Below are 22,559 nucleotides of genomic sequence, written 5' to 3' on the forward strand. Positions count from 1 at the left end.
GCATAAGTACTTCAATTGAGAGGCAGAGGCTGCAGCGAGCCGAGATTAGCACCACTGCACCCCAGCCTAGGTGACAAGGTGAGACTGTTTCAAAAAAAAAAAAAATAAATAAGAATGAACAAGTTAGTAACTTTTCTCCTTGAGATACATTACAAAGACATTATTTTATATTATAGAACATGAACTTACAAGTAGTCATCTTAAAGACTTTTAAAAAGCATAATTCACCAATGTGAACTGCCTAAAACAAAAACCCCCATTATCAACTCTCCTGAAGGAGATAAAACAAGAATACATGTAATTATAGCACTTTATAATATCCCTGTAAGAACATGTATTTAAATTTTCCTATCACAAGTGGTAATTGTAGCTAAAATAAGAAAAAAAGACAAATGCATCTATGTCGATACAGAATTTTTTAAAATGTCTTAGGAATGTGAGTGGTAAAAGATGCACTAATACTAGGCCTGTCTCAATCTTTCCAGAACAATTTCCTCAAACCTGCCTCTGACTAAATCCTAAGAAACATCTCAAGTCTCCATATATACTCTACTATGAGATTGCACCCTGATTAAGAGAAATTTTTATACTAAGAAAATATTATTTCTTTTTTCATAGTAGCTTTCCATTGACAAACTCAGAAGTTGATTTGGAATAAAAAGACTTAACCATGACGGGTGTGGTGGCTCATGCCTGTAATCTCAGCATTTTGGAAGGTCAAGACAAGTGGATTACCTGAGGTCACGAGTTCGAGACCAGCCTAGCCAACATGGTGAAACCCCATCTCTACTAAAACACAAAATAATTAGCCAGGTATGGTGGTGTGCGACTATAGTCCCAGCTACTCAAGAAGCTGAGGCCAGAGAATAACTTGAACCTGAAGGCAGAGTTGCAGTGAGCCAAGACCCTGCCACTGCAGTCCAGCCTGGTTTAAAAAAAGATTTAACCATGCCAAAGGTGTCGAGTGAGGCTACTGGACACGAATTCAACAATTAATTTGAGTGACAGGGCATATAACATGTATATGTGCTATGAACTGGAGATAAAATGATGACCTCCGTCCCTAAGAAACTCACTAGGATTCAAAATGTTTAACTATCTGAATTATTATACTTTCCAAAGAGGTAAGTCTTCTAAACTCCAACTTCAGTTTGGATTCAAAAAATATAATAAATTGCTAAAACTGATGCTTAGAAAAAACGGTCTTATATTACTTGATTTTCAAGGTATAAAAATTCTGACTATAAATCTATTTATTCAATACATATACACTAAGCACTATACTTACACTCTGTATTAAAATAAAACCATAAACAAAACAGGTAAGATCCCTGCCCCTATGAAGCTTAATCTAATAAGAGAAACAGACTATCAAATAAATAATTGTGCAAATAACTGTTACTCTCATGAGTGCTTTGAAGGAAAAGTATAGTATGCAGAGAAAAAAAGCCTAGGAGACCTAATCCCAGTATAGTCAAGCAATGGGCACAACTACAAATGAGTTGGTTCATAATTCAGTCGGTATGAAGGATACCTCCTAGGGCCTGATCCAGTCCCCCTACCTAACCCAGTCTGGATCATCAAGGAAGGCCTTCTTCAGAAAGTGACATTTAAGGTGAGATGTGTTAAGCAGGAGTTAGCTGGGTAAATGCTAGGAAAAGCAACGTCGGCAGCAGTAGTACTAAGTGTGAAAGGTCGGAGGCCGTCTGGAAAAAAAAATGCTAACTTCATGTCAAATACTAAAATTAAAAAGCAATGTATCTTTCATATTTAAGAAACTTTCCTACTTTGAGTGTTATATTAAGCAGTCTAATTAAAAACAATTCTTACTACTTACTGCTTCATATTCCAGTTCTGATAAAAGTCTGAACTGCTCTTTCCCCAATAATAGCAGCCTGCTTCTTCCTGTGATTGGACTTACTTCCAGGTGAGTAAAATAAAATACCACAAAGAGCAATCCAAAACTACTCAAACCAAGGACTAGCTTCCATTTATTCTTCCTTATACTTTCTTTAAATAGTTCCTTCTTGTTAGGAGGAAGTGCCTGCCACCATTTCCTTATGCCCCTAAAGCAAAAAGAAAAATTCGAAGTTCTGATCATCATTCCAGCACATATCACTAAAGCTCAAATGCATACACTAGAATTTTATGTCCTCAAACACGTGAATTTGTGTAATGTATTTTGCTGAACACATGGCTTTTCCAGTTAATAAGGTTCTTAGCTAAATGATGAAAAATAATTAACTATGCAAATTTATAAATAAATATTCTAAGGCTCATCAAAATTTTCTTCTTCAGCTATTTTAAGGTTAAACACTAAATGTTTGGCTCATGCGGAAGTTAAGGCGCTAGAAGGAACTTCAGTCATCAAACACAAGAAAGCTTTCTGAGGAAACAGTGATTAGCTTTCTTCAATCTCCATGAAACAAATGAGAGAAAAAAGATTAAAGTATTACCAAGCTGTGAAAATAGTATTATAAAATACCACCAAGAAAAAACAAAAATGTGTTTGGAACAAAAAAAAAAAAGCAGCATTAATGATTTAAGAGTTAACTAGGAGTGAGCCCACCGTTACTCAGTTTTATTATTTACTGCCTCAAATTGCACAAATTTAAAAAAAGTGTTCTTCTTATATATGAGCTATAACCAACATTTCTGATCCACATATCCTATGATCCTGTAATCATAAATATAAGATTTTCTAAATGTCTATACGATAGGTAAGAATAACTTTTTAAGGAGATCAAATTAATATGCAACAATAGGTCCTAATCTTGTTTCAAGATTATTAAATCATGCATAACAAAACTGAGTAGGACCTATTCTTTAGAAACTTTGTTTTGAGCTAAATGGGGGGATACAGGGGAGATTTCTTTACAAGTCCAGTTTTATAAATAAAAAGTTTAGTTTCTAAAAGTTAATATAACACAAAATATTAATGCAAAAAGTTAATACAGAAGTTTATTTTTCTAAAAAAAGCATTTTACCTGCCTACAATGATTGCAAGTAACTTCTGCACTGGTTTAAGAATCATCAACAAGAGAGGAACCGGAGCAGCTTGAAACCGCGGAGAGGTGTGGAAATTCCTAATGGCTCTTACAGGAGAAGGGCTTAGAGGATGCAATACTAACAGACTAGGAACTGCTCTAACTTTTTTTATTAATAGCTGTCTTGAAAAAGAGTCCTTCCATACAGTATATTTGCTGGCATTCATCCAAATTTCCTTACTTTTGGTACTTGAGAGGCATCCTGTTTTTTTGTTGTTAAAAGTCCTATAAAAATGAAAGTTTCCGGGCAGCAAAGTCCACCTATCACACTGATTTACTCCCAGTCCCTGAGACTTATTTACTACTTGATGACAGCCCTCTGAGGTTGATGCTAACGTGTTACATTTTCTCCAGTTAGCCAGTGAATTAAACCGGAAGAAAACATGGTTTCTAACAGCAGACTGCAATCCACAGATGAAGCTCATACTTTCTACTTGATTACCTGAAACACAAAAAATAAACTATTAATATCTGCAGAAAATATTTACTTACCAAACTGGGAATATAACACTTATTAAATAGGTGTGTTCTTTTAACACATCTCTGGCTAAATCACCTTGGGTTTCCACTCATCATCCCTACAGCAACGCCTTCTAGCAAGATAAACCAGAGTATACATAACATTACATTTACTATGCAATGTGTACTTTAGAAGCTTGAATTTTTTTCATTTCAGTTTTAATTTTTAGTTAGGAAAGGGCCATTTTTATTTTAATGGCAAATTATTCGAGCAATAAGAAATGGATTAGGTAAAAACAACAGTAAAACTTTATCAGTTTGCAGTAACTGGGGGTAAGCATGAAACAGAATAGTAAAATCCAACTTAAGAAATGCACTGGACATTAGGTGGTGAAGAACAGGGATCCCTGAGAGATGGGAAACGGAGGCCATGACAACCAATTGCCCTAGCTCATTGCCTGGAGAGTGCTTCCAGGTCACAATGCAGACAGGGTAAACCTAGGTGGAGCCCAGTGGTTTCCCTAAATCGAAATGATAAAGCTGGGAGGTCAAGTAAACCAAGGCTGCTAGAGCTCACAGGACAAAAGACAAGAAAAGACGAGCGGCACTGAGAAAGAACTCCTGAGTTCTGCAGAGAATTACCTCTCATATTCCGCTGAGTCCTGTCTGGGCTAACGAAATCCCCTGGAGCCGGGAAAGGACCAACTGAAAAGACTGGAGGAAACAATGTACAGGGCTCACACAGGGCACAATATAGCACCTATCCCACCGCATCAAAGTGGAAAACCTTATCATTCATGGGTAGAGTACCCAGAAGGGTTTTGCCTCAACATTAGAGAAAGATGAGTCCTAGGCCAAAAGCTGCTCTGGCCCCACCAAACATTAAAAGCAACACCCAAAAAGTCAAATGCTTCCAAGCAGCAACTGCATCCCAGGAAAAAAAAAAAAAAAAAAAAAAAATCAACAACAACAACAAATTCATGAACCGGTATTAGGACAAAAAACTAGCGCTTAACAAGGTACAATTTACAAGTAAAAATCACGAAGCATGCAAGAAGCAAGACGTGATCCATAATTAGAAGAAATTTCAATTAGTGGAAACTAACTCCTAAATAAACAAGTAACAGCATTAGTAGACAAGAAATGTTAGTTATTATAACTATATTCCCCATGTTTAAGAAGCTAAAGGAAAATATGAGCATGTTATATAGAGATATGTAATATATTTCTTTAAAACACCTACACTAAACTTTTAGACAAGAAAACTGTAAGATCTAAGATGGAAAACATACTGGATGAAACAATAACAGATTAACATTGTAGAAATGAAGATTTGTGACCTTGAAGATGTATCAATAGAAACCATCTAAAATGAAATGCAGAGAGAAAATACAATTAAAAAAAAGGCACAGAGCCTCAATGAGGTATGTAATAACTTCAAGTGGCCTAATATTCATCTAAATGAAGTCCCCAAAAAGGTGGTGGGGAGAGGGGGAGTGCTGACAGAAAAAAAAATACTTGAAATAATGGCCAAAAATTTTCCAAACTTGATGAAAACTAGAAACCCACAAAGTTTAACAAACCCTACACAAAAGAAAAAAACTGCAAGGCACACAGTTTCTTAAAATCGATAAATGATAAAATCTTAAACTTGACATCTTAGATGAACTGTATAAACTCATTAGAAAACACAAAAAAGGCTGGTCACAGTGGCACATATCTGTAATCCCAGCACTTTGGGAGGCTGAGGCAGATGGATCACATGAGGCCAGAAGTTCGAGACCAGCCTGACCAAGAAGATGAAACCCTGTCTCTACTAAAAATACAAAAATTAGCCTGGTGTGGTGGTGCTCACCTATAATCCCAGCTACTCGGGAGGCTTGAGGCAGGAGAATCACTTGAACCTGGGAGGCAGAGGTCGCAGTGAGCCGAGATCATGCCACTGCACTTCAGCCTGGACAACGGAGCAAGACTCTGTCTCAAAAAAAAAAAAAAAAAAGAAAAACACAAAAAAGTATATCCTCTAATTCCATCTCTGTAATATAAACTGCAAAAAATGCAAACTAATCCAGAGTCACAGAGAGATCAGTGACTGCTTGAGGAGTGGGAGGAAAAAAGGGGCAGTGGGACAGATTACAAAGAGTGGCACTTGCCTGCAATCCCAGCTACTCACGGGGCGGAGGCAGGACAAGCGCTTGAACCAGGAGGTGGTGACTGCCGTGAGCCGAAACCGTGCCACGACACTCTGGCCTGGGCCACAGAACGAGAACTTGTCTCTAAATAAATAAATAAATAACAGATTGAGAGAATCTAAATATGAATTGAGTTTTAAGTTGTTTTAGGTAATTATTACTTGTTTTCTTAGGTGATAATATTGTGATTATGTTGAATATTTATTGCTCGGATACGTGGTGATAGATTTATGATAAAACTCAAATTGTACAGCAAATGTACACACACACACAGAGGATGAGGACATAAAATCAATAAATAGAGTATCAGCTATCATTGTATCTAAGTGATGGTTATATACGTGTTCCTTAAATTTTTCCTCAATTTTTTCTGCATGTTTCAAAATCTTCATATAAAAGTTATGGAAAAAACATGCAAAACTCAACCTAAACTAATACGATATTATCTAGAAAGATGCTTCAGGACTACCAGTTTTAATAAATAGTACTACCTCTACATCAAACTATTTTTAAATTACTCAAATTTATTTTTTATGTAATTTATACATTCAGCCCTTGCATTGTTAATGTATAATGTGAACAAAGGGCATGCTAAGTTAAACATTAACTTTGAATTAACCCTTTCTGAAATACTACCAATTTTAAATTAGTAATGTCTAAGGTGATATATAATAGTTTGACATTATAAAGAAGCTACTTTGTTTTTACTTTTCTGATCCAACATAGAAAATGGTAAAATAATTTATGTCCAGAAATCATTTCAAAATTCATACTGGAGTAGCTAGTAAGGTTTTCATTGGCTAGATAGCATGAGAGTTACGCAGCACAGAAAATAGTCCTGCCCTCATCGATGTTATAATCTAGTTGAGGAGACAAAAGTGAACCTAAGTAAAACTATTAGAGGATAATAAAATTCAATTACTAGATACTACATACTGTATGCATTTTTAAAGAGATATCCATGAGTAGCTGAAAAGTTCAGGAAGGCAGTAATTATTTTTCATGCCATTTATTGGCAGATACAGAAAGACAAAAAACAAATGGAAAGAACTATTTTAAATGGGAAAGTGTATTAAGGTTTAAATGTAAAGTCTTCTAGAAGTCAAACTGCAAAAACAACACAAGCCCACTTTCTTTCCTTTCCCTCAAATCTGATGATTTACTGTAGTAGGTAAGCTTCAGACACTTGACCAAGCACAATTCCTTTTTCAAATGTGTGTCTTACAGCCTCAGTTTAGGGGATGGGCCCAGATGACTGCATTCATCCCCAGCAACCCCTACCAGAAGCCACAGAGCTAGGAGTTGGTATTTGACACTAAAAAGATTTTACATAAAACAGTATTCTGCACAGGAACATAAGGGCATGTCATGTGCAAGCTGGGTCTACAGCAGGTACTATGCCCAAACAAAGCAATATGTAAGCAAGAACTACAAACAAAAAGCTTTTAAAAGAAAAAAGTGGATCCACAGAAAAGACAATGGAATGTATGTGTAGACAGAAGGTAAGTGAGAGACGACAAAGCCAGAGAGAGCATGAGAGAATAAAACCTCCCTCACTGCCATGAAACCACTGTATTTCCTACATTTAATTGAGCTTCTTGAGCTTTTACTTTATCCCAAAACTAATTCTCTTTCTTCAGTGCGTTTCTGTATTCTGCAAATGATCTCTAAGACATTTACATGATATAAAACAGTTACACATTTGTTTTCATAAATCGATAGCTTTTTAATATTATACATGTTGTTTACTAGAACTAGCTGAGGGATCCTTCTACATTTCTGCAAAGCCAAATTTACAAATTTTCAACATTTAATCAGTTCCAGAAATACTGGATTATCGCTACAGCAACTTCAGCATCCAAAATAACTCAGCCCACGTTAAAACAGTCATATCAATTCCACCTCCTTATCTCACTCTAGCCCTTCCTGCGCTTGTGGTCTTATGCTGTTGCACCACACACCTTATCTCCCTGCCTATTTCACCACCAACCCCTCTCACTCCAGTCTGACCCCACCTAGACCTAAAGCACTCTTTCTAAAATGCAAACCTACCCCCACAGTTTACATACAGAATCCTACCCCCACCATTTACATACAGTCTTACCCTGATAAATACCAAGTAACCATTTAAAATATGACATGGAGCTGGGCACGGTGGCTCATGCCTGTAATCCCAACACTTTAGGAGGCCGAAGTGGGTGGATCACGAGGTCAGGGGTTCGAGACCAGTGTGGCCACATGGTGAAATCCGGCCTCTGCTGAAAATGCACACACACAAAATTAGCCAGGCACAGTGACACTTGCCTGTAATTCCAGCTACTCCAGAGGCTGGGGCAGGAGAATCACTTGAACCCAGGAAGTGGAGGATGCAGTGAGCTGAGATCGTGCCACTGCACTCCAGCCTGGGCAGCACAGCAATACTCTGTCTCAAAAAAAAAAAATTAAAAAATTAAAATAAAATAATTTAAAAAGATGACACAGTGATCTATAAATCTTTTAAGGATTTAAAAGCTAGCAATCTGTGGCAAAGGGATATGCAAACTTAAAAATAATAAATGCTACCTGAAAACTTCCATATAACAGAGGTGGCAAACTCAAATGTCTAAAGAAGCACTGTCTAAAGACCATTCTGCAATGATGGAAATGTTCACATCTATACTATCCAAGAAGGTAGCCCCTAGATGCTGCTACTGAGCATTTGAAATGACTAGCACATCTAAGGAATAAAATTTTTAACCAAGTTAAATGGCCATATGTGGCTAGTGTCTACCGCACTGCACAGCACAGGTTCGTAGGGTCCAGGCAGGTGAGCATCAGCAAAGTGATACTGAAGTGAATGTGGATTCATGCCCATCTAAAGGAAGTACAACCGGTATGATGGAATTTGAACTTGCAGTGACCAAATGATTCAAAACTTTCAAGTAAAATGAGAATTTCAGATTTTTTTTTTTTTTGAGACGTTGTTTCGCTCTTGTTGCCCAGGCTGGAGTGCAATGGCGCGATCTCGGCTCACCGCAACCTCCGCCTCCTGGGTTCAAGCAATTCTCCTGTCTCAGCCTCCCAAGTAGCTGGGATTGCAGGCACGTGCCACCACATCTAGCTAATTGTTTTTGTATTTTTAGTAGAGACGGGGTTTCACCATGTTGGCCAAGATGGTCCCGATCTCTTGACCTCGTGATCCACCCTTCTCGGCCTCCCAAAGTGCTGGGATCACAGGTGTGAGCCACCGCGTCCGGTCTGAATTTCAGATTTTTATCAATTTTTAAATGTTGGCAAAGAACTTAAACAATTTTAACAACCTTGACCAAACATTCAGATTTTGTGTTTTTGACATCTGAACTGTATTATCATTCATTTATTCTAAAAATATTTAATGAGTGCCCACTAAATGCTAAGCCTTATTATGGACGTTAGAGATACTGCAGAGAATAAAATAGATTTTTAAAAACCTCCACAATTTGCAAAAATAGTAATGACAAAATATGCTACTATATACAAAAATAAACACAGCAAACTATTCACAACTATTTTGAATGGGAGGTTGGTGGCTGAAAGGGATTATTAGTATTTTCACCTTATATATTTCTGTGCAGTTCAAACTTCCACAGGATGTATTATTACTTTTTAAGCCTCCACTCAGGCAACTTTTTCTTTTTTTTTTTGAGACGGAGTTTTGCTCTTGTTGCCTAGGCTGGAATGCAATGGAGCTCACAGCAACCTCTGCCTCTGGGTTCAAGCCATTCTACTGCCTCAGCTTCCCGAGTAGCTGGGATAACAGGCATGCACTACTACACCCAGCTAATTTTGAATTTTTAGTAGAGATGGGGTTTTCTCCATGCTGGTCAGGGTGGTCTTGAACCCCCGACCTCAGGTGATCCACCCACCTCAGCCTCCCAAAGTGCTGGGATTCCAGGTGTGAGCCACCATACCCGGCTGCAACTATTTCTGTAATTTCCTTTTATTTTTTTCCTTTTCAAGACAGGGTCTCACTCTGTCATCACTCAGGCTGGAGTGCAGTGGCGCCTTCCCGGCTCACTGCAAATGCAACCTCGCCTCTTGGATTCAAGTGATTCTTGTGCCTCAGCCTCCTGCGTAGCTGTGATTACAGGCGTGCACCACCATGCCTGGCTAATTTTTGTATTTTTAGTTGAGACAGGGTTTCACCATGTTGCCTAGGCTGGTCTCTAACTCCTGGTCTCAAGTGATCTGCTCACCTTGGTCTCCTAAAAGTGCTGGGATTACAGGCCTGAACTACCGCAACCAGTCAGTCCTGCTAATCTTTTAAAAATTTTTCTGTAGACACGGTGTGGCACTATGTTGCCCAGGCTGATTTTTAACTCCTTGGATCAAATGATAGCACTGCATTGCGAAGTGCTGGGATTACAGTCATCCCACCACGCCTACACTTCCATTGGTTTTCCATGGCTTCCATAAACTCCTTCACATGGTAAACCAGGCCCTCCTACTACTCCTCCAAGCACCTTCCCCAACCCTCCTTCACCCATTCCTAAATTCCAAACCCCCTAATTTACTTACAGCCCTCAGAAAAAGGAAGGTCTCATCCCTATGGCTATGCACATCTATTTACACTCCTCAGCTCTGCTCATGACAAGCAAACTCCTTCTCATTTCTCATGACTTGAGTGATAATTTTTAAAAAGAATCCCACTGACACAGAAGGCATAAACAAAAGCCCCAACACCACCCGTATATAATTAAAATCATTATCATTTCTATCACTGACAACTAAGTGTCATTTTGACTAGAAACAGTGCCTGATAGTTTGTAATCCCGTTTATCCTTAAAAAAGGGTAAAGAATGAAGAAAGAAATCTTTTCATGCATTTTCACGAAGCCAATCACTAGACGACAGAGCGCACAAGAAAAAAAAAATCAGGGCTGACACATTCTCTTCAAAGAGCTGTGGCAGGTCAACAAACATAGCTGGCAGACTTCTAGGATTACAAAATTAATGATGTGAGAAAATTAAACAATTTGGATTGTTAGCCTCTAAGAATATTTCAGATCTTTAATTCTTTAAGTACCATCTCAGAATGAGCAAGAGCAGCACTCACTGGCACTCACAGCTGAAGCCTGGAAGACAGTGTTAACAACTCTTGCTGAAAATGACTATTTCTTCTCCAGTTTCTATGGAAACAGCTGTCAGATTGGCAAAAATAGGACATGTACTTTAAAATAATCATTCAAGCAAAGTACACACATGATGGAAGGCTTTAAAAAAGAATTGGACGGCAGCAGACTTGGTTCTTAAGCTTCCAAATGTCAGACTACACCCCTTCACCCTGGCTGAGAATGACAGAGATGAACCTAAATCCTTTTAGCGAGGGAGGCATGACCTTGATCAACGCCTGAATGCCAAATAAGGGATTTTCATCTCCCTGGACTACAATTTCTTGTTGAGGATTGCAGGGCACCACAAAACTGTTGCTCCACACACAGGCGACACTTAAAGAGTATACAGTGAGTTCTGTAAACGAGTTGACGGGGAAATTGTTAAAACTCCCCGGAACTGCTTAGACCGGGAACGTTCCGGTTAGGCGGGACACGTGTTCAAGCTCTCCTGGAGAGTTGGGGGCGGGCGGGGCAGAGACGGACGCCCGACCCGGCGGGAGGCGGTCCCCTGGGGGGTGGGGGGGGCGCCGGGTGCGCGCCCGAAGCCTCGCGGGTGAGAAACGCCGCTCTGGGAGCCGAGCCGCTGAGGAGGGCGGGCGGAGGGGGAGGGTAGGCGGCACCGGAAAGTACCGCCCCGGCGCCAGACACCCGCGGTCCCCGGCGTGCCCCGGCCGGGCGAGGGCAGAGCCCGGCTCTCCCGGAACAGACGCCCTCCCCCTCCCGCCCCGGGCCCGCGCCCCGCCCCTCCACGCAGCCTCGCCGCCCACCCACGGCCCCCCCCCGCACCCCTCCCCACGCATCCCCGCTCCTCGCCGCGGCGCCCCCGCAGGCGCTCTACGCTCCGCCCCCTCCCCGCTCCCGCACTCTGCCTGCTCCCCGCCACGCGGTCCTACTCGGAAAAGCTGGGGAAAGGCGTCACCGCGAGGACTGACTCTAGCAGAAGCGAAAGCGGGGACACCGCCGACCCGACCTACGCGCAGGCGCGCACCCGCACTTCCTGCCCTCCGTACGGCCTGGGCGCCCTTCGCCCCGCCTCCACCCGGCAGTCAATACCGCCGCCCGGAGTCTGCTCCCAGCGGCGCCGGCCCCCGCGCGGACTGCGGCGCTCTGGCGCCCCCGTGTGGCTGAAGGAGGGAACGTGGCCCTGGGCTGGGCTGCTTGCATGGGGACAACTTGCCCGGTCCGTGGGGAGTTGGGTCCTCTAAAGAATGATCTGGCCGGGCGCGGTGGCTCAAGCCTGTAATCCCAGCACTTTGGGAGGCCGAGGCGGGCGGATCACGAGGTCAAGAGATCGAGACCATCCTGGTCAACATGGTGAAACCCCGTCTCTACTAAAAATACAAAAATTAGCTGGGCATGGTGGCGCGTGCCTGTAATCCCAGCTACTCAGGAGGCTGAGGCAGGAGAATTGCCTGAACCCAGGAGGAGGAGGTTGCGGTGAGCCGAGATCGCGCCATTGCACTCCAGCCTGGGTAACAAGAGCGAAACTCCGTCTCAAAAAAAAAAAAAAAAAAAAAAAAAAAAAGAGAGAGAGAATGATCCACGCAAAGCTGTGTCGGTTGTAGACTCTACTGGCCAAAAGCGGAGAGACTCCAAAGGCTGCGAAAAGACGAAGACTTCCTGGTTCTAAATCCGCATTCATAGAAATGCTTTGGAATGTGGGAACGGTGCTTTCGTATGATTTTTGGAGGGACTCATTTTTAAAAAGATGAAGTATAACCTTAAGTGTGTGGAAGTTAGTTGAAAGTAGCTGGCTACAAAATGATGTGTATAGTATGTTTGATTCATTTCACCAAAACATATTTATTGAGCATCAACTACATGTTAAGTGTCGGGGATGTGGCAGTGAACAAGACAGACCTGACTTTCGTGAAATTTGTATCACAGTGAGGAAAGGCAGGCAATAAAAAAGTGTACAAATTAACAAGCAAAAGATTGGATTGTGATGGACCAGGAGGAAGGCCCGTATTAGTTTATTGTGTTTATACTCTGTGCACAATGAAAACATCTCAAATGACGTAAACACTGAACAATTCTGGGTGTCTCTTTGGGAAGATTTGTAAGTTATTGTTTATCTTATATGTATTTTATAATTTGCCTTTCATTTTGAAAAGGATAGCCTGGCAAACCCCTGACCACTGGAACCCTAAAAGAACTGAAGTAGGAGGTCCTTCAGTCTTCCTAAGGTTTATCTCCCAACCTCTGGAGTGCACGTGGCTTATCAAAGTTTCCAGCATGCTAGCCACCTCTTGCTCATCCTGCCTGATCAGCCTGATGTCAATGTGTAATGTTGGGGTTCAGGGACTCAGGGGAGCCCTTGGTTCCCTTGAGAGGACATTTCTCCAGGTTCTTGATGTGTCATTCCCCAGAATGGGAGAGGAGACCACGGAGCAGTGTGCTCTTAGAAGTAAACGCCTCGGCCGGGCGCGGTGGCTCAAGCCTGTAATCCCAGCACTTTGGGAGGCCGAGGCGGGTGGATCACGAGGTCAAGAGATCGAGACCATCCTGGTCAACACGGTGAAACCCCGTCTCTACTAAAAATACAAAACATTAGCTGGGCATGGTGGCGCGTGCCTGTAATCCCAGCTACTCAAGAGGCTGAGGCAGGAGAATTGCCTGAACCCGGGAGGCGGAGGTTGCGGTGAGCCGAGATCGCGCCATTGCACTCCAGCCTGGGTAACAAGAGCGAAACTCTGTCTCAAAAAAAAAAAAAAAAAAAGAAGAAGAAGTAAACGCCTGACTCAAAAGTGTTTGTAGGAAGTGATTTATTTAGGTAGAGAGAAAGAGAAAGAAGAAACCGCTACCTCACACTGATTCAGAGAAAGAAAAGCCGCTCTCACACTGAGGGAGAAGGGTTCCCAGAGGGGGAAAACCAGAGGAAAGCTCCTCTCACACTGAGCGAGGGAATCCAGAAAGATGGAATCCAGGAGAGGAAAGCAGCTCCCACGCTGAGTGGAAGGGAACAGAGAGAGAGATGGGGTTTAGGAGGGGAAGATGGCTTCCACCAGAGAGTGTGGGGGGGACTCCAGAGGGGAAATCCAGGAGAGAGAAAGAGCGCTTCCACGAGGGCAGAAGGGGATCCAAACACGGAGTCTGAAGGGGTGTGGGAGAAGGGGATGTTTACCCTGGGAGGAACCCCACCTTCTCTAAGACCTCTGGCCAATGAAAGCAGCTGGAGTGATTGACTTTTGACCCTTTCTCAAGCCCGACCAAATTAAAACATCAACTGTTAAATCTCCCGGGTTTAGAGAGATGGGAGGGGGGCATGGCGCCGGGAAGTTCTTGCCCTTAAAACTATGCCTCCTTGTGGACTTTTGAGGGAAAGAGAACACATTCCCTCAATTGGTGTGTTCTCTGGAATTTCCAGGTGATCCAGCTCCTTTGGGACTGCAAAGAGCCATTATGGCATTCTCCTGGGCCCGCCTGATTTCCGAAGGGGCCGACTGGCAACTTAAATAAGAGAGGATAAGGATAACCAACCACCGTTGTATACTTTAGGTCTTTAATTATGGCATTAATCTCCATCGTCATCCCCTATCCCCTCAGATGAAATGTTGGTTTTGATTTATTATCTTGACTTGGAAAGAACAGCTTCAAAGGCTTCCTGGTGGCTTTCCCCACCGTGATAATTCAAGACCAAGGATCCTGAGCTTCTTATCAATGTGGAGATTGCTCCAGCCACCCAATATGTACTTCCAATCATGCAGTCAGGAACTAAGGAAATGACTACAGGATGGGTCCACGTATTGCTGGACCCACTGTAAGCCGGACATTATTTAGGACTCTGCGTATTACCTGATCCCCATAAGCCCTCACACTTAGAGAGGAGCCATATGTGTTACACATATTGGGTGTCTGGGTAGCACCTGTGAAATGTCTGGGTATTCCTCTTTCCTCAACATATAATCAGTTGAGAAAATGGGCATGGGACACAGACCAAAGAGTAATCATTACAGTAAATATTTGTTTCGGTATTGCAGGATTCTTCTTTCTAGGGACCCAACAACCTCTTAAGTCACAGATTCTGTGGTCTCAATGTGAAGATAGGCTTGGTTCTGAGACTTGGGCAATGAGCAGTGCTTTTTATTAAGCAATTACTCCCTGCATGGGGTAAACAGCTTCTTTTCTTCCAGTTGTAGATGTTAAGCAACACCCTTTTTGGCTGCCCATCTATTTTTTCCCCAGGGAGATCTTATGCTATTAAAGCCCTCCACAACCTCTGTGGATCACGCCCCCTTGGCTGCGCCTCTGCCATCGCCAGGTGTTACAGAAATTACATCCTCTGGGCTCATCATGGTTAAAGCCACCACCTGGCTGCTACTACTTCAGGATCCTATTATTCCAATAGGTATCTTCAAACCCAGCCCTGTGATCGCCTCTCACCCTCATCCCTCCCCTTCAGAGGAGAGCCTTCCCTGAACTTCTTAGTGATGCTAGTGCCCTCTTGCCAGTGCATTCCCCATTGCCATAGTATATGAGGCGTCCTCTGGGCCTCCTGTGGAGCATTCTTCTCTGTCTGGCCTTCTGGCTTTACACAATAAATTCAGGCAAGTCCACTTCCCTCAGCTCCTTCTGTCCTTCCTCTACCATTTGCAAGGGCAATTCAGACGTTCTCGCTTTACTCTGCACGGACCATGGCTTTCTCTCAGCTTCTAATAGTCACCTAGCAGTGAGTTTACCCCATCTTCTACAGTCCCAAGTCCCGAGAAAGTGCCCCCAAGACAGTGAATGTTTATTTAGCCAGGATTGTTCCTGTCACTTTGATCAAGCACCTTCAGAAATCCAATTCCAGGGGTCCTCTCCTGGCTTCTGCTGGTACATGCTAGGTAATTCTTTCATGCAATCTTGTCCCTCCCTTAAGAGGCCCAACACATCCCCAGCTGGGTGATGCTGGGATTTAACCTGAGTTATCACCCTGGCAGATATCTAAGAGGAGATGGGGCAGCTCCTGAGTAGGCATCTGTTTATTCCTTATGCTAGAGGCTTCCACACTGCCGTCCCACATGAGGGAAGTGTTAGCCTTCACTAAGGAAGGGTCAGCCACCTCTGCAAGCTCAGAGGGTCTGCAGAGTCAGTATCCTCAAGGATTCTATCAGGTTGTCCCACTTCATGCTTCATGGTTCCAAATTTTCCCAACCGGGGTCCAGACCCGCCTAGGCTAAGCATTTGAACAGCAAATCACACTGCCATGTGTGTACCTATGCAACAATCTTGCATGTTCTTCACATGTACCCCCAAACCTAACATGCAATACAAAAAAAGTAGCAAATCAATATAGGAAGGTTGGTTCTGTGAATGGAATCTGATCACGTGTCTCAGTTCAGGTTGCTTCAACAAAGTACGATAGACTGATTGGCTTCGGCAACAAACATTTTTCTTACAGTTTGGGAGGCTGAAAGCCTGAGATGAAGATGCCAGCATCGTTTACCCCATCTGAATTCAGAGGATTGACATTAATAATTTCCTTTGGCTATGCCCTTGGGAAAAGGGCTTCATTTCAAGCACAGCTTAATGAGGTGTGGGAAGTTTTTGAAGGTGTTCTTTACTGAGCACTCACGGTAGGAGGGTTGTTTAAAGGGTTACGTGAAGACTGTCCTGTGACAGCATCGTGAAGTTGGACTTTGGCTATAACACTTAAAGTCGATGCTGTGCTGCGCCAACAGACCCCCATTCCCTGAGGTTCTCATGCTGGCAGCTGCCTACCTCCCTAGAGATTTCACTTGGCTGGAGACACCTGCTTCATCCAAGGATAGGCCCTCTGCCCAGCGACAGCACTTACCCAACAAACATTGATTGGGAATACACAGTCCTGACTCCTTTGCTTCAGCTGAGGGTCACACTGCCAGGCCATCCCAGCTGGAGAGCCCTCCACGGGACTCCACTTCTCCCTCTACCCAGTCTACTTTCCCTTATTCCCTTATAAGTGTTGTTCCTTGGCTGGGCACAGTGGCTTACACCTAATATCCAAGCTGGAGGCTGAGGTAGGCAGATCACTTGAGGTCAGCTGTTCGAGATCAGCCTGGCCAACATGGTGAAAACCCCGTCTCTACCAAAAATATAAAAACAAACAAACAAACAAACAAAAAAACCCAGGTATGGTGGCTTATGGCTATAGTCCCAGCTACTCAGGAGGCTAAAGCAGAAAATCGCTTGAACCCGAAAGGCGGAGGCTGCAGTGAGCTGAGATCGCACCACTGCACTCCAGCCCAGGTGACAGAGCAAGACTCTGTTTATAAATAAATAAATGAATAAATAAATGTTGTTCCTGAGATCTCTTCCCTATAACCCTGCACACAAAGATTTATCTCAGAATCATTTCCAGGGAACCCAGCCTAAAACGATTCAGTCTTCTCCAGTGGAAAACTGTTAAATGCTATGATGCAGAAAGACATTCATTCGCATCTCCTATAGGAAGTGCCAGATGCTGAATATTGAGTTAAAGAAGAGAGTAACTCTGAACAATTATGAGGCATAGCTTGTCTTATAACAGGTTTAGACAGAAGTTCAACAGACAGCAATCAGACCTCTGATGATGTAGATTCGGGTTGAGAACCAGGTGAAATAGGCACAGGATTTGATGAGGGTCACATACTTGGAAGGCTGCAATGTATGGGTGGCACCTTGACTGAAGTGGCCTTTCATTTTTCTTGAATATGTGCCAGGCATGACTGTTCAAAAGGGTTGAAATGATTGATTGTGAATTTGAAATCACTCCAACACAGAGTTTCAGCATCTTCATTTAAATGTTTCACTCCAACAAAAATCAGCCCAGTGCTTTCTTCAACCACATATTTAACTTCTTATTTCTTGTGTCATTCCAGCCCTTCTTCCAACATACCATGAATAAATCTGCCATTTTCAAGTAAATTTTTTGCTTAAAGAGAATGATCACACCGAGTTCCAGTGTGTTATTTTTACAAATTGCCGTCTAAATTATTAGTACACTAGTATCCTGACTGGTCTCCCTGTCTCCAGCCTTGTTCCTTTTGTCTGAACAGCAGCCACTAGGACCCAGCTCCGGAAATTAGGTGTGAGATAATTCAGTATGGCTCAGCAAGCTCCACGGAAGGCCATGGGGAAAGGTCTCACCTTGGCCATAGCCTTCTCACTCCTCAGAGATCAGTTCTCAGAGATGGCAGGCGAGCACTTTTCTAAGTGTCAGTGCAACTATTAGTATTTCAATGTATTGCACAAGGGAAATACTAATAACACGGAAAAGCAAAACAAAAAAGAAAAAAAAAATCACCCTTAGCCTCACTATCCCAAAATAACCACTGTTAACATTTTGATAAGTAACTCACTTGAAAAGCAAGACTAAAATTACTTTAAATATTTAGAAGATTGATGAGATAAAAGCTTCCTCATTGTTGTTTTGATGTACATTCCTTTGATTCCTAATAAGGTATATGCTTTTTCATGCTTATATAATGTTTGGATTTCTTCTCTAGTAAATTGCCTGTTCATGCCCTTAACGCATTTTTCTGTAATATATTCATTTGTATTTTATAGACTTATAAAAATTTTTAGATGTTTAAGAATTGTCTGTCATTTATGTAGCAAATATTTTCCCCACATGAACTTTGTCTTTGAATTTTGTTGATTCAGGTGAAAAATATACTTATTTGCTAAAATTTTGATACAGTCAAAAATATCCATCTACCTCTGAGATCCTATCTACTGTCTGTCTCAAACTTAAGATTAAATATTTATCAATATTTTCTTCTAGAACTTTAATTTAATGACTTTGTTCTTTCTTAAATCTTGTAAAATCTTTAATTATTTCAGCATAAAATAGGAGGAAAAAAAATAACGTAGGCTGGGCACGGTGGCTCACACCTGTAATCCCAGCACTTTGGGAGGCCAAGGCAGGCAGATCACCTGAGGCTGGGAGTTCAAGACCACCCTGACCAACATGGAGAACCTGTCTCTACTAAAAATACAAAAAATTAGCCAGGCTGAGGTAGAAGAATTTCTTGAACCTGGGAGGTGGAGGTTCCAGTGAGCTGAGATTGCACCATTATACTCCAGTCTGGCAAAAAGAGTGAAACTCTGTCTCAAAAAAAAAAATAAAAATAAAAATAACCTAAAGTATTTTCTGAATGATTAGGCCAGTGGAGTTTTTACAAAGGATATATGCATGTGCCCTCCCCATGGTTAGAACTTCCAAAATAACTGTGACAACCATTAATTTAACTCGTCCTGATGGACTTAAAGCATCATTGTTTACAATATGCTAAATTCCTGTAAATATCTACACATGTTTCTGTGGTTTCCCTTTTATCTCTTGGTCTGACTGTTCTGGAGCTAGTGCATGATCGTAACTTTGTAATATACATTTTGTTTTCCAATATTGTCTAGCTCTTATACATTTGACCTTCAAGATGAACTTTTGAACAATTTTTTTCAGCTCCCTTCCAAAAAAAAACCATTGGGATTTTAATTCTGTTATTATTTTTATCTTGGATTAATTTGGGTGAGATGTGTATCTTGCAATTTTTTTCAGCTCCCTTCCAAAAAAAAAAAAATCATTGGGATTTTGATTCTGTTATTGTTGTTTTTATCTTGGATTTATTTGGGTGAGATGTATATCCTTGACTATCAATCAAGGAAACATGTGCATCTCCATTTATCCAGGTCTTCTTTTATGTCTCTACATAAAGTCTTACACTTTTCTTATATGGGTCAAAGCAGTATATTTTTTAAAGGAACTATAAACTTTACTTCTTAGGATTACAGAATCTCAGAGCCGGAAAGGACTTAAAAATCACCTCACAACTCCCACCCCATCTGCTGCTGAGTCCCCATCTTCACCAAAGATATGCAGCATATTTTGGGTGATTTTTTTAACATAATGGTATCACACTATGAATATTTTCCATAACTTCCAGGTTATGTCTTGCACAACATGCCTTGGAGAAATGTCTTTATCAATACTTAGAGATAAATTTAATCCATTTTAACCACTGCATGATGTCCTCTAGAAAAGATTTCATATCGTTTACTTTATTACAGTTGATGGACATTTAAACCATTCCTATCGTTTCGCTCTCACTAACAACTCGGTTCACAACTTTGAGCTCTAACTAAAGAGCACACACCAGTGGAGCACAGTTCCCCTCCTCATATATCACTACCAAGTGGCACAATGCCTGTTCGAAGAAAGGCATTCCTTTACCTTTCCATGGAGTCTCAATTCTATTTAACAAACATCTATTGTGCTCCTGACTCCTCTCCAGCTTATGTCAGTTCTCCTTGCTGGATGTTCTCATAAGGCCCTGTATTTCCTCATAACACTCACCCCATACTATTGTGATTACTTGTTTCATTTATTCGTGACTTCGTTTATTCCCCTGTTCCACCACTACTACCACACTGAGCTGTAAGATCTTCCAGGGCAGAAAAAAAATTATGTTCATTGCTATATTCCCATTTCGATTGTGATGTAATGAAGTGAGTTGTCTGTTCATTCATAAGTTTTAAATCTTCATTTGGTTTTCAAAATTGCAGTAAAATGAATTATGAGCAAGTGTGTTTTTGAATGGCTACTAGACAATTGTAATATGTTCTGATTAATTTTTAGCATAAAAGCTAGTAATTGCTTTTACTTAGGGAGTTCTAAATGAAGCTGTAATAATTTTTTTAAAAACTCCCCAGGCTGATCAAAGGGAATTATTTGAAGAAGATAATTATACACATGGAGGATGAAGATTATTGCTTTAATAGTATTTAGCAGTCTGATTAGACTAAAGAAAAAGAGAACCCAGTCTGTTAGTTCTTTGAGCATTTTCCGAAGATCTAGATTGAAGTCTAAAGAGATTCCTTTTCTTTAATTTCCATAAAAACAACACTACCCATATAGCACACTTGCTTAGCCAACTTAAACTGAAAATTTAGGGGAAAAGACAAAAAGGTGTTTATATCACAGTTCCATATACATCATTCATTCATTCATTCATTCATTCAGCAGACATAATCTTTAAAATAAATGAAACATTCGAATTCCTTTTTATTAGTTAAGTCACGAATTTGGGGTCTGACTGATACAGGAGTTAAGAAGAAATCACTTAGACAGCAAGGGCATGGCTTTTCTTTTTAAAGAAAAGCAGCCCCAAATCATTTTCTAACCAAGAGCAACCTGCAAGCTGGGAACTTGCATGGGTGAATGACGGCAGGACCTAAGAACCAGACGTGTTGAAGATTGCGGCTCCATCTTCCCTTCTCTGCCAGCCATGTGTACTGTAAAGGACCAGACAAGATGGTGCGGGTCAACTGGAAAGCTACTTTGCATAAGATTAGGGTGGGGAAATCAGCCTTCCTCGCGCACTATGTAACCGTCATACCTGATTGAACCAATCTATGACACCTAGGTAAATCAGACACCGCCTCCTCCAACCGGACTATAAAACTTGGGGGATTCTCCACCAACCAGTCCTTTCCTCATTGAGACCCCTTCCTCCATAGAGGAAGCTGTTTCTCTTTCTCTTCTTTTCTACCTATTAAACCTTTGCTCGTAAATGCCTCTTGTGTGTCCATGTCCTAGATTTTCCTGGCATGCAACAACAAACCGCAGGGGTGTATACCCCAGATAATGTAGCCACTTCATGATCTTGGTTGAATAGTATCCTCCCTAATTCATGTTCACCTAGAATTTGTGTATGTGATCTTATTGGAATAGGGTCTTCGCAGATGTAATCAAGTTAGGATTTGTTCATACTGAATTAGGGGGGCCCTCATTTGGCGACTAGTGTCCTTATGAGAAGCTGAAGATTTGGACACAGAGATGCTCACAGAGGGAAGACAGCCATGTGAAGAAAACAGAGATTGGAGTTATGCTGCCACAGGCCAGAGACTGCCCAAAACCCCCAGAAGCTAGAGGATACAAGGAAAGGTTCTTCCCTAGAGCCTTGATTTCAAACTTCTAGCCTCCAGGACTGGAAGAAATTAATATCTGTTATTTTAAGCCACTGAATTTGTAGTAGTTTGCTATGGAAGCCCCAGAATATTAATTCATGGCCCAATCCTCTGCCAAGTGATCCTTCCTTTCCCCCCACCACCCAGCCTCCATCCAATTCCAAAACATTTCCTCCTGTGTCTTTTTTTGTTGTTTCCTTTTAAAAGCATTGGGTTTTGCCATGTTGCCTAGGCTGGAATGTAGTGTCTATTCAAAGGCATGATCCCTCTGCTGATCAGCACGATAGTTTTGATTTGCACCATTTCTGACCTGGGCCAGTTCATCCCTCCTTTTAGGCAACCTAGTAGTCCCCCACTCCCTATATTGATGCCGAACTTGGTGCCGTCATCCAATCAACACAGTGCACAGCAACCCAGAACTCCTGGGCTCAAGCAACTCTCCTGCCTCAGCCTCCCCAGGAACTGGGCTCCAGCCACCAATCCCAGGTCTTTATGCAGAGCAGTTAAGTATCTTTAGCTCTTCACCTAAGCAAAGGGACTCCCTTTGCATAAAGGAAGGCTCAGACTCTGCCTCACCAAACGGGAGGTGCCTAGAGATAGCAGGTTTTCCTTTCCTCCACTCTAGCAGGCTCTTCAAAGGGAGAAGAGTGCAGTGAGATTGCGTGTACTACAACAATTGATTTCCCCACTGATTAAAATTATACTATTCCCTTGAAGTTAAAAAAAAGAAAGACAAAAAATAAAAGAGAAAATGAAAGCAGTTACAAACATTTTGGATTTAAAACAAAAACTTTTGCATTTAAAATAACAAGTTTGTTC

The 22,559-nt window shown here is 41.7% G+C and overlaps 1 protein-coding gene across 20 annotated transcripts in view; it reads right to left on the reverse strand.

Annotated features, from left to right (window-relative positions):
* OMA1 (OMA1 zinc metallopeptidase) overlaps positions 1 to 11,842 on the reverse strand; it is a 78,460-nt gene extending 66,618 nt beyond the window's left edge. For 5 of the 20 annotated variants that reach the window (XR_012512425.1, XR_012512424.1, XR_012512423.1 and 2 more), the window contains exons 1-6: positions 11,723 to 11,842; positions 8,003 to 8,120; positions 5,660 to 5,782; positions 4,149 to 5,480; positions 2,988 to 3,489; positions 1,838 to 2,066 (exon numbers count right to left, since the gene is read on the reverse strand). Coding sequence is in view for 15 of the 20 variants with exons in the window: in XM_074380896.1 (XP_074236997.1) it covers positions 1,838 to 2,066; positions 2,988 to 3,489; positions 4,149 to 4,155 (738 nt within the window). In the remaining 5 variants the exon portion in view is untranslated. Of the gene's footprint in view, positions 1 to 1,837; positions 2,067 to 2,987; positions 3,490 to 4,148; positions 5,481 to 5,659; positions 5,783 to 8,002; positions 8,125 to 11,722 lie in introns of those variants that run through there. The other 15 variants (XM_074380889.1, XR_012512427.1, XM_074380887.1 and 12 more) reach the window with 15 other exon arrangements.
* Between the last annotated feature and the right edge of the window lie 10,717 nt (positions 11,843 to 22,559).

The sequence above is a fragment of the Saimiri boliviensis genome, chromosome 11, assembly GCF_048565385.1.
Source record: "Saimiri boliviensis isolate mSaiBol1 chromosome 11, mSaiBol1.pri, whole genome shotgun sequence".
Classification (NCBI taxonomy): domain Eukaryota; kingdom Metazoa; phylum Chordata; class Mammalia; order Primates; family Cebidae; genus Saimiri; species Saimiri boliviensis.